Source organism: Coptis chinensis, chromosome 9 (assembly GCF_015680905.1).
Source record: "Coptis chinensis isolate HL-2020 chromosome 9, ASM1568090v1, whole genome shotgun sequence".
NCBI classification, from domain to species: Eukaryota; Viridiplantae; Streptophyta; class Magnoliopsida; order Ranunculales; family Ranunculaceae; genus Coptis; species Coptis chinensis.
Genome location: NC_141464.1, coordinates 38,519,053 through 38,539,625, shown reverse-complemented (window position 1 = coordinate 38,539,625; position 20,573 = coordinate 38,519,053). Strand labels below are relative to the sequence as shown.

Sequence of the window (20,573 nt, the reverse complement as noted above, 5' to 3'; positions counted from 1 at the left end):
CCCACATATTCCAAATCCAATCCAGCCGATTTTTAAATAAACAATTTAATTAATTAATAAATCAATAAATAAATACGTATTTTAAATACGAGCGTTACAGAGGCAGTATTAAGCAAGTCACAATGATTTTGAGTAATGTTGTACTCTTTTTCCTTCGTTTTGGTTTTTTCCCACTGGGTTTTCCTTAGTAAGGTTTTAATGAGGCAACTTCCATTGGATAGTTATAGAGCATCCAGAATAATGCAACAAAAGATGCATCCACCATAATTTCCACAAGAATGGTGGACATCTAAAGGAGAGTGTTATGAAATCCGTGGGCTTATATGGATGCCCACCATTGATATGGGTTATCCTGATAATCCTCTATCTTAGTATTTATTTTGATAATCTTCTATCTTGGTGTTTATCCTGATCATCCTCTATCTTACTGTTTATCCTGTTAATCCTTTATCTTAGAAAGGAGGTTATCTAATTGTATATAAAGGTAACCTCCTCCCATTTAGATTTATCTAAATGAATAAGAATTCTCTCTATCTCATTCTCTATGATTCAATACATATTAAGTTAGTGTGGTGTCTCGATTTAAATCTAACAAAAGAAGAATAATAACATTAATAAATACATAAAAATGAGACTCAAGACTATAAAACACCCTATATCTTGGGCCCGGGCCAGAGAAAAAAAATCATTTCGGCCCACAAAAATTTGTCCCATTTCAACAATTCAGATCTTCTTTTCCCACACTCCAAATATTTTGCCCACATGGTTTTTCAAGAGAAATAAAAATGGCGAATTTCTTAGCTCAGTTTCAGTCAATTAAAAGCTCTTGTGACCATCTCGTCATTTCAGGTACTATTTTAGATCCAATTCCCGTTCTTTAAAAAAAAAATGTAATTATGTGTGTTTGTTTTAATGACTCATAGATATATTGAATCATGATTTAAAACGAGTAGTTCAATTGTTTGAAATGGGACTAGTAGTAAAATTGAGCTGTATAGTTACACTAGGATCAATCATTTATAAATGCATCTTTTGGCTAGAGCTTAAAACATCAAATACACTGACACAAGTATTAACATCTGAACCATTAACGTGTCTGTTTTAACATGTGCATTATACAAGGTTTGGAATTACAATGGAGCAAAATATTTACCTGCTTTTAAGCTAACTGCATCATGTTGCATGGGAACGACTGTTTTCCTGCTCAAGTTCTAGTTAATCCTTGTCTTTCATTATGGCAATTTCATCTTTCCTATGGTGAATCTGGACGCTGGAAATGACAGAGGAGTAGATGCCTTAGTATCTCTCATTGACTCATTCCTTTTACTATTATTTGATCTTTGGTGTTTGTTACTACCCTTTTTGAATGGCGGTATATGTTACCCTCACTTTTCTATGGTGTATAACGCCACATATATGGAAACAAAGAAGTGTGCAGCTAAACCACTGGAATGGAAACTTGCCATCCTTAAGTCCTGGAAGACCACTGGTTTCTTTTTCATGATGGATATGCTTCTTGGTGAAATAATTGGTGAACTGGTTGATGTATTAGATAACTTTCTTATTAGTTACCAAAATGCTGGGGAACACTTTTTATGATTATGTCATTAACGAAAATACCATATGCAATTTTTTCTCAAAGAATTTGTTTGAATATTCATAAACAATTGTTTTTACCAATCTTTACAGTTGAAGATGTAAGTGACTTGTGGCACGTTGTTAAAAAAGGGTTTGAAGCACGCTTGCCGTTTAAGAGGGCTTGTTTGAACAACAAGACTCGCAATCCTGTTTATGTGGAGAAACTGCCTGCCGAATTCATATTAACTACAGATATCAGACTTCGTAGCCGTTTCCCACAAGAGCAGTCCTTGTTTTGGTTTCGGGAGCCATATGCTACGGTGGTTCTCGTTACTTGTGAGGTATTTCTATATTTTTTGCACTACTCACTGTGTTACGTGTGCAACTTCATTATATGGGTTATTACTCTAGTGCTCACATAGTGCGCCCATATTCAGTACTTGATGATTTTGTTAAAAAATTGCTTATATACCAAAATGGCTACTCTTAATGCACTTTTATTTCGGAACATTCTCTAGTCATAATTTCATTACTGAACTGCTTTCTTGGGTTGCAAGTATTGAGTTTCTGCATCTCTTGCTTTTAGTTTATTGTATGCTGCATTATATGGTAGGCCAGTCATCCACATTTATACAAAAAATACGTTTATACATGTATAATTAGTTGCAGTGGATTGTGTGTAGCACAGTCTCTAGTAAGTTTCCGTGATAAAGAGTTGCTCCCTAGTTATGTTCAAGTTTTTATGGAGTATGGAGTCTGTGATGCTTACTGGCAATACAGTATGTATCTTGTAATCTATGCAAGTTTTGTGAAGCTTGAGCGCCTGTGAACCTGTGATCATACTTTCAAGAAGCCTATATTTGCTTAGGTTCTGGCTGTCTGCCCATAAATTGAACGACAGCGTCAGCGACGCAGACAGTACATTTTCAGGCTATGAAAAGAGATGACAAGATTTAAAATTTGGAAGGTTCATAAGGTTCGGTGGGGTGGTGGTTTGAATGCCCCAGAAATGAGGAAGGAAGCCTTGCTAAGGGATGGGAGATATCTTTGTACCAAAAGTACTCATCCATCGTAAAGGAGAGTTGGAAAGTTGGTGTTTGATATTTATTCCTTATTGCTAAAATTCTTCTAGCAGGGAGCAGGCGGATCTTGTTTTCTAAGGTAAATTTTTTTTCGAGTTATCTGTTAAAACTTGTGCCATTCCTCACTTTGCAGGTCCTGCTGAATGCACTGATTAATAGATATGAGAGAGCTAATTGCTTATATTCATCTAAGTTTCTAAAATGAGGTGCGGTGAATTCATGGTTGTTTGGGGTTATGTGAGGCAGTACAGGCATTTGTTTCAAGGCATTATTATTCTCGTGTGAGTTGAGAGCAACAGGAGTCTAGAACTAATTAGGCGCGATCGTAAACCTTTTTGGTAGTAGGCATGTAACTTACTAGCTATTTATCATGATCATATATGCATCTTTCATGATTTATAAGGGTGTAATATATATATCATATTTTTATTTATCACATTCTTCTTTTATTCTCTTTTGGAAAAGATTAAACTTTATTAGAACGAAGAACAATAATATAGTGCAATGACACAGCTCCTACACATTTGCCTACCTCCTGTCATAGTTCAAAGTATCAATGCCAATTCGTGAAATTTGGTACATACTGAAATAGTTAAATACCAACAGTACAAAGCCAAAAATATCGGCTTGCTGACTATATTGACACTGTAAAGTATCGTGCTGATTCTTCAAATATCGAGAGGTAGTGCGATGCATTTTGTACTATGCTTCCTGTTACCATACCATCCTCAACACACTTATTCAGGAGCAATTCCATGGATAGCCTTGATTGAGGGCCTAAGCCTTTCATTACATAAATTCCAGACATCTTCAGTTTTCATTCATATTTAAAGAAAACGAGATAGAATGCATGTGTTTCTGTTTTCTATGGTCAAAATTTTACTTGAAATTTTTGGAAATTTTGACAGTTAAAATTATTCAAAACCTTTTTCAATAGAATGAAGGACGCCGTGCGCTCGACTATTTTCTATTTTTCATGGTCCTTCATTAAGGAAAGTCAAGTTTTGTATGAAGTAGCAGTGGATTAGCTTATTGCTCTGGGACTTAAGTATGGATTCTTAAAATTACAAACTAGATATAAACAGTTTTGGACCCCTGTGACAGTGTCGATGATTGTTTTTTGACAAGCCCCATACATAACCCCAGACGTGAGTGTATTATAGGATTATATGTTTGTGGTGGTCCTTTAGTCCTGTTGAAGGGAAATAATGATAGTCTGCAATGATAACTACAAATGCGGAGCAATGGGTAGGATATAGAAGAAAGGATTCAGAATTTCAGAGATATTTGAAAGTAGAAGAGAAGGAGATTGAAGAATTAGACGAATAAAGATATTAAGAACAAAGAAGATTAAAGGAGAATAGTATTTTTAAGATATTTGATAGTTTTGATTATTTGATAATAGTATTTCTAAACAAACGACACTTTTGTCCTTCTAATTTTAATTAAACTCAATAAGTAAAAATTCTAAATTAATAATTGCTAAAAATAGTCCCTTCCTTTCCCACATCAACTACACATGATGCAGACCACCTAATTGGGAACATCGAATGAGTGCTATATTAGTGGTATAGGAAATTGGACTCATTGCACACCATACTTCCACTCAAGTATGAAAAGTTCAAGTCTAAGGGTATAGTTTTGCTAGAGATTTCCAAAATTTTATCATATTTACTTTGGAGTATGTTTGCAGTGGTATTTGATAGATTTGTGTTATGACTTATGAGTGGGAATGATTTTCCTTACTGTGCTTCTTCCTCTGCTATATATGATAAAACTTATTTGATTTCTTCTTGTACAGGACCTCGATGAGTTCAAGACCATTCTGAAACCGCGTTTAAAGTTGATTGTTCAAAATGATGAAAGAGAATACTTTATTGTATTTGTGTCGAAAGCTCACCCCAACAATGACCAGGCTACCAAGTTGGCTAAAAAAGTATATGCCAAACTTGAAGTTGACTTCAACTCTAAAAAGAGAGAAAGGTACACATGAGCACATATCCACTTCCTTCTGGACTAATTTTCTCTTTCCCATTCACTTCTTCGAATCAGTTTTGATGTGATTCAATATCTTACATGACCCCTCCTCTTCCTCCCTTTTTCTATATAAAGAATATTAACTATTCTTGTAAACTTAGTGCATTCCATTAAAAAGTCATACTCTTTGTTTTGTCAGTTACATCTTTTTTTCCTTTCTTTTTGCTGTTTTTTAAACTTTCGTTTGGTTTTGATTTCTGCTGGTGTTCTGAACACTAATCAGGTGCTGCAAACTAGATATACATGGATCAGAGGCAAATTTTTGGGAAGATTTGGACTCTAAGATTGTGGAATCCATCAGGAATACGTTGGATAGGCGTCTTCAGTTCTATGAGGACGAGATTCGCAAGCTCAGTGAGCAGAGATTCATGCCAGTGTGGAACTTCTGTAATTTCTTCATTTTAAAGGTACTTATCTCTTACATCTCTGGAAACAATCCAGATAAGACTGGTTTAGCTGGCCATCCATGTAGTTGCTTCTCTTCTGATGGTGAGAATGGTATACTGCGATCTGGCAGTAAAGTGGGTTTATCTCTCAAACTAGTTCCAAGAAGAAAAACATGTCCTAGTTCCCATTATGCGGTCAAGAAGCTTCCTTGTTTTGCTTTTCCGTGTCTTAGATTCCTCGCTTTGATATTGTTCATCTCTTTGTTTGCAGGAAAGCTTAGCTTTCATGTTTGAGATGGCTTATCTTTTTGAAGACTCGTTACGCGAATATGATGAGCTAGAACTTTGCTTTTTGGAAACAGGTACGTACTGATGGTTATGTCTCCTGTGAATCAAATCTTCTTGTGGTTATGTTGCTATATTTTGGTTAGGAGTTTGCACTGACTGGATCCCGTGTTATCTTCGAATTTCTTTTTCAATCAAGCAGTATTTTCTTACAGCCCAAGCACCTAGGGGTTTATTAGCATTATTTATTTATTTATTGTTGTGTGGGTGTACTTATGAATGTTGGTATGCTTACCTCGGTGGTGAAGTAAGTTCTGGGTGTAACTAGTACACAAGTGAATAAGTTTAAGTGAGTGCAACCCAGGGTCTAACCTTTTGCACTCTCTTTTCTCTCCTCTCCCTCTCCCTCTCCTCTCTATCCTTTTACTTAGTCCTTCATTTTTCACCTTTTTAAAACAGGAAACATGGCATGCTGCTGCCACATACGTAGTCCCATCCATCACCTCTAGATCGCCCAAGAGCCACTTCAATGAAGACTACCTTTCCCTTTCGAGAGGAAAATCTCCCATTTTGCCAATAGTCCAAATCCAAATGTCTCTGGCTGATCTCAATGAGCAATAAAAATCCGTGTTTGAACTTCGTTATGATAATTAGTGTAGGACTGTAGATATGTTTGTGACACATTTAGAGTTTGACTCTTTGGTATTGAAGAATCTTGTTAGTGGTTTGAGGCTTTGGTTATTATCATTATGATTGTTGCCATCATTGTTACTGTTGTCGCTAAGTGACATTGGCTCTTGTGTGTGTATCAGTATCTGACACATGTACGAATTAATGAAGTTTTGGAGTGGAAAAAGTATAAGGAGAAAGAGAAAGAGAGATCAGTTCGGAATGAACTGTTCTTGCTCTAACCCACTATTTATTATGTCTTAACCAGTATATTTACACCCACAGGTACACCACTTAACAACCACACAATGCTACTCACATCCATTACTAAAAACACCCAAAATAATAAAAACAATACTCTCACACTCCCCCTCAAGCTGGAGCATAGAGATCAAACATGCCCAGCTTGGCACATATTCGAGAAAAGAGAGCTCTCAACAATGGCTTGGTAAGAATATCACCCAACTCGTCACACGATTTGACATGCGGAGTGACAACCTCTTTGCTCATCACAAGATCCCGAATGAAGTGGCAATCGACCTTAATATGCTATGTACGCTCATGAAAGACAGGGTTATTAGCAATAAAGATGGTGGCTTGATTGTCACAAAACATTTGCATAGGGTTAGAAGAGCTAACACCCATCTCTTCCAAAAGTGAGTGCACACATTTCATCTCGCATGCGGTATGGGCCATATATTCCGCCTCAGCACTAGAACGAGCAACAACACTTTGTTTCTTACTTTGCCATGTCACGAGGTTCTCCCCAACAAAAGTACAATAGCCAGAGATAGACTGCCTATCTGTAGAACTACCTGCCCAATCAGCATTAGAATACCCACGGATCTCAAGGGATGGTGAGGGTCGATAAAGGAGGTCCTTGCCAGGTGCACCTTTTAAGTATCGAAGAATGCGAAAAATAGCATCCCAGTGTGGGTAGCGAGGGGCATGCATAAACCAGCTGACAACACTAACATCAAAGGTAATATCTGGACGCGTTACGGTAAGATAAATCAACTTCCCAACAAGTCTTCTATAACGACTAATATCAAGAAAAAGGATCACCATGTTCTGCATCAAGTTTCACATCAGAATCCATAGGAGTATCAACTGGTCGTGAGCCAAGTGTGCCCGTCTCGGAAAGTAGATCCATCACATACTTCCGTTGACATAAACATATACCTTCTTTCGATCGTGCAACTTCAATACTGAGAAAGTAACGAAGAGCGCCTAGATTCGTGGTATGAAATTGCTTTCCAAGTAAACTTTAAGGTCTGCAATACCAATAACATCATTTCCACCCAAATAAAATAATATCATCCACATACACAATAAGAACAATAATCTCAGCAGAAAAGCGTCGAGTAAAAACTGAATGGTCAGAGCTAGAGCGTTGAAATCCATACTGAATAACAACAAAACTGAACTTATCAAACCAAGCTCGTGGGGACTGCTTGAGCCCTTAGAGGGCTTTCTTAAAATGGCATACTTTATGTTCATTACTAGATATAACAACCCCCGGTGGTTGATCCATATAAACCTCCTCATGCAAATCTCCATGATGTAGAAAGGCATTTTTAATGTCCAACTGATACAAAAGCCAATCACGACTAACTGCTACTGCAATAAGTAAGTATTCTGACAGAGTTAAGTCGAGCAATAGGTGAAAATGTCTCCATGTAATCAACACCATAGGTTTGAGTAAAACCTTTTGCCACCAACCGCGCCTTGAGGCGCTCCACGGAACCATTTGGGTGATACTTAATGGTGAACACCCATCTACAACCAACTGTTTTCTTTCCGGAAGGAAGAAATCTGAGATCCCATGTCTGATTTGCATAAAGAGCACACATTTCTTCTTCCATGGCTAGTTTCCAACCCGGAGATAATAAGGCTTGCTGGTATGAACGAGGAATGGAAACAGTAAACAAGGACAAAACAAAAGATCGCAAAGGAGGGGAAATTCTATGGAATGAAACAAAATTGTAAATAGGGTGTTCTGGACATAAATGTTTACCTTTACGAATTGCAATTGGCAAACTAGGACTAGCAGAAGGAGGTGGAGCAAGTGTAGCAACCTCAGGTGAAGAAGGTGATTGTGTAGGAGTAGGTGCACAAGGTATCACTGATCTGCCCTTCAAGCACCGATATACCTGCAAAGGTTTTTCAATAATAGGTAGAGGTTTAAAAGGAAGTGGAGTTGGGATGGTAGGAGATCACTAGAGCGAGCAGATGTTGGACTAGAGGGAGCAGGTTGAGCAACTTCAGTTGGAGAAGGTGATTGTGTTGGAGCTGGTGCACAAGGCATCACTGAAGCTATCCTTCGAGCGCCTATATACCTGCAAAGGTTTTTCAATAGTAGATGGCGATATAAAAGGAAGTGGAATAGGGATGGTAGGAGATGGATGTAAGGCAGACTCCCCTCACAAGAAGCAACTAAATCTAGATCGAGTTGTTTTCCAGGAGTGAAGAATGAAGTATCGAAAAAAGTAACGTCCGTACTCATATAATATCGACGAGTCTCTGGACTATAACACCTAACACCTATATCCCTTATGTGTACGAGAATATCCAACAAATACATATTGAATAGCACGGGGGGACAACTTATCTCGACCAGGACCAAGAAAATGGACAAAAGACACACAACCAAACACCCGAGGAGGGAGACTAAAGGAAGACACACCAGGGTAAAGAATCGAAAAAGGAACTTGATTGTTTAAAACAGATGATGACATGCAGTTAATTAAATGACAAGCTGGAAGAACAACCTGCCCAAAACAGCTTAGGTACATGCATGTTAACCATAAGGGTACGAGTCACATCTAACAAGTGGTGTAATTTGCGCTCAGCAACACCATTCTGTTGAGAAGTTCCTGGACAAGTTGTTTGATGGATTATACCATGGCAAGCACAAAAAGTTTGCATACAAGTCTGAGTGTACTCAGTAGCATTATCAGAACGAAATATTTTAATACGCTTATCAAATTGTGTAAATTTCATTATAGAAAGTAGTGACAACTTTAGGCAACTCAGAACAATCTTTCATTAAATATAACCAAGTCATTCGAGAGCAATCATCAACAAAAACCACAAAATACAAGAAATTACTCAAACTTTTAACTCTTGCGGGACCCCGGATATGCGTATGGACTACATCAAATACCCCCTAACGGCGGCTTTTCTAAACGGCGGGGAAAACTACATTGACGATGATGCTTGCCTGGCGGCAAGCTTCACATTCAAAACACTTACGGGACTCAAACTAGGAATAACATGATGTAACTTAGCAATAGATGGATGACCCAATCGATAATGCCACCGAAGTGGGGATCTTTGTAGAACTTAAGACCGGCCTTGAAGAAACGATGAGTGTCAACATTCAAAAAATATAGGCCATCTCTCTCGTGCCCCGAACCAATCACTTTCTTCGTCTGGAGGTCCTGAAATATACAAGAAGTAGGAGAGAAACTCACTGAGCACTGTAATGCCTTTGTAAGTTGACTAATAGATAACAAATTAAAAGGAAATTGTGGAACATATAGAGCGGACGATAGAGACATGGATGTGGTAGGATTAACATCACCTTGGCCAAGCACTGTCTGCAAGGAACCATCAGCTAAGGTAATACTAGACTTAGCGGAATGAAAATGATGAAAGAGAGAAGGTATGCCAGAGATATGGGCACTAGCTCCTGAGTCAATAACCAAAAAGGTAGATGGGTGCTGGACAATGCACGCTGAATTACCTGAACTAGCCACAGTAGCTGTAGGTATAGAAGAAGATGCACGCATAGAACCAAGCGTTTGGATGATTTGGTCAATTTGAGTAGAGACATCGGGAGATGCGCTGATTTCAGAAGTAGTTCAGCAGTGGCAAAAGCAGGAGTAACACATGAAACTTGATTGACATATGCATGTTTTCCATACTTGTCCCAACAATAGTCCTCTGTATGTCCAATCTTCCCACAAATTACATTTCCGATCCTCACGAGGAGCGGAACCCCGACCACTAGGAAAAAAAATAGCCCCATGGCCACCACGACCCCACGACCCCCACTACGACCGCCATCACGAGTTCACGACTACCACTATGGCCGCCACCACGACTACCACTACGGTTGCCACCACGGTTTTCTGCACTAGAAATCAAGGCAGAAGCCTCAGAAGGGGCTGATGGAGTTAAATGCTCAACAGATGCACGAGGTAATCGAGAAAATGCATTGAATGATGTAGGCAATTTTTCTCCAGCCAATATCTGATCTTTAAACACTTTATACTTTGGATCAAGACCATATAGCAATAATGCCACGTGGAACTCCTCCCTCTGAGCCTTTTGTACCTCAACATCCCCACTGAAAGGTTGATATAAAATAAGTTCCTCCTATAAACCTTTAAGAGTACTATAATACTCAGCTAAAGGTCTACCAACTTGTTTTGTGGCAAACATCTTTTCGAATATCTCATAAATGCGAGAGATGTTTTTCTCTTGAGAATAAAAATCCTAGAAAGACAGCCAAATCTTCTTTGAGCTATCAAGAAACTGAACATTAGACGCTACTTGTGGTTCCATACTATGCCACAACCAAGTCATCACTATGGAGTAATCACTCAACCAATCCTCATAGTTACTATCTGTTTTAGGTGGGCCATGTCATCATTCTCTTGGCTCGCAAATACACCTTTACAGCATGTGCCCATGGTAGATAGTTTTGGCCATTAAGTTTCATGGAGGTTATTTGCTTGGCCATGTCATCATTCACATGGCATAAATTAGCTTTCTCACCATTACCGCTATCTGTCATAGATGAAGCTGCCTTACCAGTCTTCAATGGATTAGCCATTAAGTGAAACAAATTTCTGAACTTGCTACCAAGCACCAAACACTAGAGTTTTCTCAAGCACTAGGAGTGCAGAAAAATCACAACACTTGCTAGGGACTTTTCTCAAACACCAACTGTGCACGAAGAGGACCCAAAGAACACTAGTCACAAAGAAAAGTTCCTCGCCACACAACATGCTTAGGAGCACCACAGGAGTGCAACTTTTTTTTTTTTTTTGATCGGTAAATAGATATTTCATTGATATAAAAATATAAAAACATAGAAATAGTAGGATGAGGTATCCTTACATTGAAAACCAACTAAAAGAAAGAACAACATCAAATGTACACAAAAACAGAAAACACCGTTCTCAAATCAAAATATCTTCCCATCTACACACAAAGTGCTCAAAAGGAATGTTACTAGTTTCCTCATGAGCTTTGGCCCAGAAAAATAACAGCCCTTTAATTGATATGATTACTTCCTCCAAAGAAGCCACAACTCCCTCAAAAGTTCTTCTATTCCGTTCCATCCATAGGCCCCACAAGGCATACTTCAAACAAGACATACTTGCCTTTGACTATCAACATAAAATAGGAGAGTAAAATACCACAACTCAACAAGACAGCCCACCCAACATACATATAAACATCAGCTCACACACACAAACAACTGCACACCTTCACAATCACCACAACACCCTAGATTTACATCTAGGGTTCACACACCAAAGATCAACTCTTTTTAGGTTTTCTTTACCACAAACTTTTGTCAAACAAGACCAAAAAAAAAAAAGAAAAGAAAATAATGGAAGGAGTTAGATTTGAACAAGAGCTAGAGTTGCTCTGATACCAAGTGAAGTTTTGGAGTGGAAAAAGTATAAGAAAGAGAAAGAGAGATCAGTCCGAAATAAACTGTTCTTGCTCTAACCCACTATTTATTATGTCTTAACCAGTATATTTACACCCACAGGTACACCACTTAACAACCACACAATGCTACTCACACCCATTACTAAAAACACCCAAAATAATAAAAACAATACTCTCACATAAGACGACAAATTTCCATAAAAATGTCTTAATGTCACTTGTGCGTGTATCAGTATCTGACACCTGTATGAATCTAAGCCCGCAAATTTCCATAAAAATATGTCTGTGTGGCGTGTTTGACATGGACTGTTTCAAAAGTGTGGTGTGTATCCGTTACATAGGTTGCATTTGTTTTCATTAATGTTATTAGTGTTGCTGTGGTTGACTTGTTTGTAAGTGGTTTGAGGATTGCATTACCCTTTGCGATTATCTGGGGTTTGTGGCTGGAGAGCAATAGAAGGCACTTCGGGGACAGAGCCTTAAGTGTGGAGCAGATAGTTATTTCGATTTAAGGTTTGGTGGCTCAGTGGGCATGGATTTGGGAGGAGTGGAGGGGTACTCCTTTTGGTAGATTTATGTTTAGATGGGACTCTCTTTTTGGCTGTAGTATTGTGGAGCCGTTCTGTAGTGATATAGGAGCTCCATATGACTAAATTTGGGCCCTATGGCAGAAAACACGAGCAGGTAGATGATATAAATTTTACATTTTCCTCAAAGATGTTTTAAGTTCAATAGTTTTAAAAAAAGAACTATGTACATTAGTCTACATTCATCTACTTATCTTTCTGGTTTAGTTTTGCTATATTACTACGCACATCAGTCTACTTATTCTACTGGCCTACTTTTTGTTTATTTGGTTTATTAGGAATTCAATTTTTAAAAAAAATTTGTTTTTTTTGGATTTCAGTGGAAAATATTAATTTGGAATTGCTGCTTTTAGTAAATAAACTTTTATAAGCATATTCAAAAAATTAGATGCTTACTTTACATGCATTGCTGCTACAATTCCTGCTAATTAAACTTGAGATGGCATATTAACTGATTTTCTTAACTGCAGTAATTGCTACTGGCTTGAAAAGAAAGGAGTTTGGAGGTTTAGACCACGGTGATGATCAGGCAGCACTGCTAAAGCCTGCATACAAACCATTATCACATATTGTGCAAGATGATTCATTTAGAGAGTTTGAATTTAGACAGTATTTGTTTTCCTGCCAATCTAAGGTGTGTAAACTGATAGTTAGGAATGTTGATTCAATAAACAAAAGCAAGCTGATGTTGAAAGTGTTTTAAAGTTTTTGGAACAAAACATATTTCACTTGTCAACATGATCATCTCACGGTTTTCCAGTTTTGACTATAGTTACTATATAAGTTAGGGACAGAACTAAGTTGCAAGAAAATAAACTATTACTATTCTTTAGTTACACAACCATCTTTTGGGCAGAAAACCTTACAACTATCTCTTGGGCATTACGGATAAGTTACTATGAAAGTGGCATATCATGGAGTCTTGACTATGTTCATAAATTTTGTTCTTAGTCTTTTTGCCCAACTGACGTTGACATGGTTTCCTGTAGCGCTCCCCGATATGTTAAAATACCAAAATTTGAGGACATTAAATATGTCCGTTTGGCATATCCGCCATGGATTGCTCTTGTAAAATTTGGATTGTCCATGTTAAATTGCTTCTTACAATATTCTGTTTTTGAATTCACAGTTGTTATTGAAGCTAAATCGTCCTGCTGAAGTTGCTTTGAGAGGTTATTCATTTATAATCACCTTCTCAAAGGCTTTGGCGTTGCATGAAGTATGTTACGTTCTTTTTTATTTGGTTTATAATTTTAATACTCGTATACACTTGGTTAGAATAATAGGAAACTTCTTGGCTAAACTCAATACGGTTTTATTGGAGTCCTTGCAGAATTCACTACCATTTTGTATGCGAGAAGTTTGGGTGATAACTGCTTGCCTGGCTTTGATCAATGTAACTGTTTCTCATTATAAAGATGGGCTTGAGACACCTGATGTTGAAAACGAGTTCCATCGACTACAGGGTGATCTTCACTCACTAAGCCGAGTTAAGGTATTCTAATTAATTTTGTAATATCAATTACAAGAACACAAATAGGAATTGCTATTGTCTTGCATAATATGAGATGTTTGATAAATGAGACATAGATCTAGGAATATAAGTATTTTTTTCAAGTCATCATTTTTGAGTTTTTGATACTTTGATCATTATGCATTAGTAATTTTTGGACCTTCCAGAATATGAAGAGAGGGGTGGAAGACATTTTTTGAAGGCTCAAGGGTGTTAACATTCATGGGTTGTGGATATACCAGAGTAAATATTAGCAGAAGCATAGTTGTCTCATGTGTGTGTGTGGTGTGTTGGGGGGGAGGGAGAGGGAACTGAAAAATGTGGACGACAGAGCACCATCCGTGATTGGTGTCCTTTTTGTACTTTTGTTTTTGTATTTTCAGTTTTCTTGTACATTAGTTTCTTGATATTCTTAGTTTGGTGGTGTTGTGATTTAGTAGATTTGAACATATGGTAGGGTAATATGGCTGTATTTAAGGTTTTGGGTTTATGGACCTTGGAGAATAGTTACTGGCTTTCCATGGTTTATGTGATTTCAATGATTATATCAATATATTATCTTTCATTAATAAATAAAAAATTATTGCCCCAGTTAGAAAAGAAACGTTTGTTACATGTTTCTGATATCAGTTCTCATGATCTTTGGAGATTCCATATGCATTCCCACAAATTCCTACATGTGTTGTTGCTCTCTTTAATATAATAATTTTGCCAACAGTGAGGTTGTTTAATGAAAAATATTTATGGATGTGGCCAGCTTATGAGGCTTGCGTATTTAATTGGATACGGAACAGAGATAGAAAGAAGTCCTGTAAGCAGGTAATCTTTCAATCTCAGCCATAACTGCTATGTAATAGTTTCACACAAATTGGTTCCTTTCTCTTTCTATGCTGTTCTTTGTCCAGTGCATGAGCTTGATTTCTTGATATAGGGTCTGATTTCGATATAACCAAATGCATCACTTAAGTTTGGGTTTTTTTTTTACTTAACCCCCCATAACTATGCAAGGATTTGCGTTTACTCCCCATTTTGAATATCATTTGAATTTGCACCCCACTCAGCTTGACAATACCAAAATTGCTCCTATTCTTCACTATGAGAATCATGCGAAATCCATGATCTTGAGGCATAACTTGTTTGAATGGAACACGTGGTCACATTCCAAGTTGAAGGATTTGAAAAGGACAGGTTAAAATCACCATGGTTGATGAACTTGTCCAAAAAAAAAAGATTCATGGTTGATAAAGAACAAGTGCAATTCTGGTATTATGCTACTGAATGGGGTGCAAACTCAAACAATTTTCAAAATGTGTGACAATGTACACTTATGGGGGGTTAAGTGAAAAAAAGTCCCTTAAATTTTTAGTCGTAACTCCAAACTGTAATATCTTTTAATGTTATATTAATACTACAAACTGAATTTTACTGATCAAAAGAAGGTAGAGAAAAAGGAAGGAGGGGGCTGGGAGTTGTTACTTTTCATATTTGTGCTTTTGCAAGCTTTAATGCCTAATTCTATTCAACCATAGTATTTTGCGCCCCACATGGAGATACGGTATGGTGCGGGTGTGCAGCAATTTTAATGTTCCATTTTGGATGCATCTGAGTAATGCTTTTGATCAGTTGTACTCAAATGGGGTGAACACATGGATCATATTCTTCCTCAATGTTATTAGGATTTCCCCTAACTTGACCACCTTTGTGCACCCCAGTTGGTATATAGCTTGGACAAAATACATAATAGTAGTTTGAGTTCGATTGTTAGATGGTATGGAAGAATTGAACTTTGTGTGCAAATATGTATATTTGATGCTATAGTAGTTCAATAATCTAGATTGAATTGACTAGGCATTACTACTATCATTTAATGTTTCAGTCAAAAAGTTCTTTGAATACTTAATCTTTTGGAAATCTAATTCAATTTTCTTTCAGTGTCATGTGATATCCAAACAGGCTTAAAGGATCTCAACAGTTCGACTTTTTTTATTTTTTATTATTTTTGACAGCCATGTCGACCTTAATTTATTTATTGATACATTTATCTTTGGGGAGCAGTGCTGCGTTAAGCATGCTACCTTGGCCCAAGCCAGCAGTTTGGCCTTTGTTTCCACCAGATGCTTCGTCTGAGGTGCTCGACAAAGATAAGGTAAGTATGTCTATACGATTTATAGTTTATCATTGCATACCTTCTATTCAAAAGAATTTGTGAAGTCATTAGAGAATGAACAATAAAATGAAATTGTTTGTTGCTTTCTTTTCTAGCTCCATCCCTGTTTGGTGGTCACTTCTGCATATGATATTCTTTTTAGTGGCAGAAGTGCTACCAAAAGTCAAGAGGACCTTCATTCTTCATTAGGGTGGTCCTGCGAAGGCAAAATAAAATTGTATTGTTGTTAATGGAGAAGACGTTTTGGGGTGTGTGTGTGTGTGTGTGGGGGGGGGGGGGGGGGAGCAAGGCCCTCGGGAGGTGTCCCTTAGAACTCTAGCAGGAACATATATTTGAATTGTTTTTAGAAGGATGATTAAATTAAGTGTATATAGTTATATACCTTTTAGGTAAAGAGTTGAAGTGAATGCGCCCTATAGCCCCTCGTGAGATGTCCATTGGAAAATGGAACTCTAACAGGACTTAGTGTATATAGTTATATACCTTTTAGGTGAAGAGTTGAACTGAAAAGGGAACTCCACTAATGAGTAAAGGTGGATTAGAACTCTAACAGGAAACCTATTTGAATTCCTTTTAGAAGGATGATTAAAAACTTAGTGTATATAGTTATATACCTTTTAGGTGAAAAGGGAATTCCACTAATGAGTAAAGCTGGATTCTCTAAACAAAAGATCTCATGATGGCACTCCTTTCTGTGATATGAAAGGAACATATTTGATCGGAAGGACATTATTTTAAAATTTATCATCTGTGGGGCGATGTGGACAAGACTCCTTCCTTGTAAAACATCCTTGATTATGGTAGTGTTAGCTATATAAATTTGAAGATCATGATGAAGTGTATAATGGCGGAAGCAAAGAGATTGGAATAAGGAGTGCTCGGGTAATTGTAGTTGAATAGTGAAGAATATGGATTAAGAAAACTGATTTCTATCACGAGGAATGATTGTGGAATCAAGCATTTACTGACCTAGTCATTTCTAATGAGGTATTAATCATGTGAAATATATAGAGTTGTGTAAGAGAATAAGATCAGTTGAGAATTTTTTTGGAAAGTTCCATCAGCGGAGATAAAACACTTCCATGAAAATTTAGTCAAAAGCAGAAGATGCAGGATAGCCATGGGGCCTAGCCTCCAAGGTGCATGCCACTAAGTCTAGAACATGTACACCTTTTGTCAAACATGCTTTGCAAGACCTCAGTGCCAAAATAACCAATGTCATTTTGATTATTATAGTTCTAAAGGTATTACTATAGTTCTAAAGGTAGATGGTGTGAATGTGCGATTATGATTTCTGATTTTCGTCCAATTAGTTTACTTGGTGGTGTGTACAAGATCATTGCAATGACTCTGTCTGAGATTGAAGCATGTCATTTTCTCCACTGTGTTGTTTCATCAAGGGGCGTCGATTGAAGTTAAACAAATTCTTGAAGAAGTTCTGATTGCAAATGAGCTCATGACTTCAGAAAAAGAATGGGTGTCCCGGGGTCTGGTTTGTGAGATGGATTTTTCTATGGAGTTTGATAGTGTTAGTTGGTCTTTTTTTGGAGCACTTGTTAGGAAGATTTGGATTTGGTCGAAAATGGAGAAAGTGGATCAAAGCTTGTTTGTCAACAGCTCACTTCTCTGTTCAAATTAATAGATCACTTTCGGGCCATTTTAAGAGTTTGAAAGGGTTGCAGCAGGGTGTTCCCCCCTCTCTCTCTTCTTCTTTTTGTTCTAGTTGCTGAAGCTCTCATGAAGTTAGTTATTGAACCTCAAGAGTGTGGTTTGTTTTCGGGTTTAGAGCTGCAAATGAAAGACTCTGTTACCCATATTACTGTATGCTGATAATACACTGGTATCAAGTGATCCTAGTGAGCATCAAATGATGAATTTGAAGGCTATCTTTTTCTGGTTTGAGACAGTTTCAGAATTACATGTGAATTTCAGAAACCGTCCTGTCTTTGAGGTTAATCTTGAACGATCTGTTAAGTGATCCTAGTGAGTATCAAATGATGAATTTGAAGGCTATATTCAGAATTACATGTGAATTTCAGAAAGAGTCATGTCTTCGAGGTTAATCTTGAACGATCTGTTATGAACAAATATTAACTTGTCAAGTGGGTTCCTTGCCTGCACCACATTTGGGCCTTCCTTTGGCCACACCTTATAAGTCAAAATTGGTGTGGGCTCCTGTGTTTGATCGCTTACTAAACGGTTGGCAGTATGGAAAAGAAAGTTTCGTTGAAAGTGGCGAGGTTTATTCTCATTGAGACAACTCTCTCTAGTCTCCCTATCTATCTCCCCCCACTCTTTACTATCCCAATGAGTATTGCAAATCAAATTGAAAAGATAATGCGCAACTTTTAATGGGGTACTCGAGGGGATGCTTATCGGTATCACCTCATTTCTTAGGAACATGTTTGTAGCATAAATGTCTTGGGGGTTTGGGTTGTAGGCCTGTCAAAGATGTCAATATTTTACTTCTTTGTAAATGGATTTGGAGATGATGAGCATGCTTTATGCAAGGACGTCATCAGAGCTAAATAAGGGGTGGATTCCATGGGATTATACACTAAAGGAACTACTAACATTTTTGGGTGTTCTTTATGGAAAGGAATAATTAGTTGTAAGAAATTTATGGAGCAACATATCAGTTACAAGTTTGGTAATGGTTCAAAGGTTCTTTTTTTGGGAGCATAGGTGGTGTCTAGATCGACCTTTGAAAGAAACCTTCAAGGGATGTATACTATTTCTAATAATAAACGTGGAACGGTTTAGCAACACTCTACTATGAGCGAAGGCAATATGATTGGTGTTAGAGTTCTAAGAGGACATCTCCCGAGGGGCGGACTGGGCCCTCTAAGGGAGATGTCCTATAATGCAACTTTACTTGTGTGCGAGGGGCCCACTGGGGTTCTGGGGCAGCGCCCCCGACTCGAAAATTTTAGGCAGTTTCTATTATTGTAAACCCCCCCGGCCCGGCTTGAAAATTTTAGGCAGTTTCTATTATTGTAAACCCTTATTTTTCCTATATATATTGAAGTGATACAAGGCCAAAACTAATAAGGATGTATCCTCCTTTTCTCCAACTTCTTCTCCATTAACAACAATACAATTTTACTATTGGAATTTAAATATCAGAAGAGGTCTATTTGAAAGAGAAATGCATCAAGTTACTTCGTTTCTTGAGATTATAGGGAAGCAGGGGATTAATGAAACGTTGATGATAGACGGTGTGGTTGCGATGTCTCTTTCACGTCCAAGTCTATGTTGGATGTGTTGGAAGGTAAGAGGCTTACTGAATTACATACTGGCTTTTGGTTTTCCCTACAATAAGGTTTAGAATTCTAAAGTGCTTTCAAATGTATGTTTTTTCTTATGGGCTCTCGTAATGGGGAGGACTTTGACTTTAGATGATCTTAAAAAGAGAGGGAAGGGCATCTCCAAAGCTTATGATAATGTGAGTTGGTCCTTTTTAGATTATATGATGAGGTGGATGGGCTTTGGAGAGGTTGGGTCCGTAAGTGCGTTTCGTTTGCGTCTTTTTCTGTCTTAGTGAACGGGTCTCCCACGGGGTGGTTTAAGAGTTCTAGGGGTTTAAGGTAGGGTGATACTTTATCTCCCTTCCTTTTTCTCATTGTGGTGGAAGCTTTGAGTCGGATTATTCGAAGAGCCAATGAGTGGGGTGTTTTGTCGGGGTTTTCCGTGGGGAGACACAATATTAAGATCACCCATTTACAATTTGCGGATGACACAATCATCTTTTTGGACAATGAGGTGAATCAAGTTAGATACCTTAGAGGTCTTCTTACTTGTTTTGAGGTGGTATTGGGCGTGAGGATCAACATTGCTAAGAGTACGGTGTATTGTGTAGGAGGGAGTAATAGTGCGGTTAAACTTGCTAGTGTCTTGGGGTGCTCTCCTGGTGTTCTTCCGGCGTCTTACTTAGGTCTTCCTTTGGGCACTGCGAATAGGTGTGTTTCTATTTGGGACCCGGTGATAGAGAGATATGAGCACAAGTTGGCTTCTTGGAGAGGTTGTTACCTCTCGAAAGGGGGTAGAGTGGTCCTCATTAAGAGCTCCTTGTCTAGTCTACCCGTTTATTTTATGTCGCTCTTTGGAGCACCAGTGAGTGTTAGTTGGATAAGATTTCGAGAGATTTTTTATGGGGCGATTCCGAGGAGGCACATCACTACCATCTTGTTAGTTGGAATAGGGTGTGTACTTCTAAGGATCAAGGTGGCATAGGTATAAAGAAGACCCGTTTTATGAATCGTGTCCTTTTGAGTAAGTGGTTGTGGAGGTTCGGTATTGAGAGTGAGAGATTGTGGAGGAGAATTATTGTCTCTAGGTATGGTTTGAGTCCTTTTGGGTGGGAGAGCCGTGATGTGACAATCCCCTATGGGTGTGGAGTGTGGAAAGGGATTATGAAAGAAATGGAGGACTATAGGAAAAATATCTCCTATAAAGTCAACAAAGGGGATAGAGTCAGATTTTGGGAGGATGTTTGGAATGGGGATAGAGCCTTGAGTAGGGATTTTGGGAACTTCTATGCCATGTCAGACAGGAAGAATCAGCCGGTTAGGGATT

General features: G+C 38.0%; 1 protein-coding gene across 1 annotated transcript in view; it reads left to right on the top strand.

Moving 5' to 3' along the window:
* The first annotated feature begins 691 nt into the window (after nucleotides 1-691).
* The window catches only part of CLUB (TRAPP II complex TRAPPC10/CLUB), a 37,221-nt gene continuing 17,339 nt past the window's right edge, over nucleotides 692-20,573 (top strand). Inside the window, exons 1-10 of the mRNA XM_086584675.1 lie at nucleotides 692-849; nucleotides 1,690-1,919; nucleotides 4,462-4,643; nucleotides 4,921-5,104; nucleotides 5,355-5,445; nucleotides 12,789-12,952; nucleotides 13,448-13,537; nucleotides 13,652-13,813; nucleotides 14,589-14,650; nucleotides 15,887-15,977. Coding sequence (XP_086440801.1) covers nucleotides 786-849; nucleotides 1,690-1,919; nucleotides 4,462-4,643; nucleotides 4,921-5,104; nucleotides 5,355-5,445; nucleotides 12,789-12,952; nucleotides 13,448-13,537; nucleotides 13,652-13,813; nucleotides 14,589-14,650; nucleotides 15,887-15,977 — 1,320 coding nt within the window. The 5' untranslated portion in view covers nucleotides 692-785. The remainder of the gene's footprint in view (nucleotides 850-1,689; nucleotides 1,920-4,461; nucleotides 4,644-4,920; nucleotides 5,105-5,354; nucleotides 5,446-12,788; nucleotides 12,953-13,447; nucleotides 13,538-13,651; nucleotides 13,814-14,588; nucleotides 14,651-15,886; nucleotides 15,978-20,573) is intronic.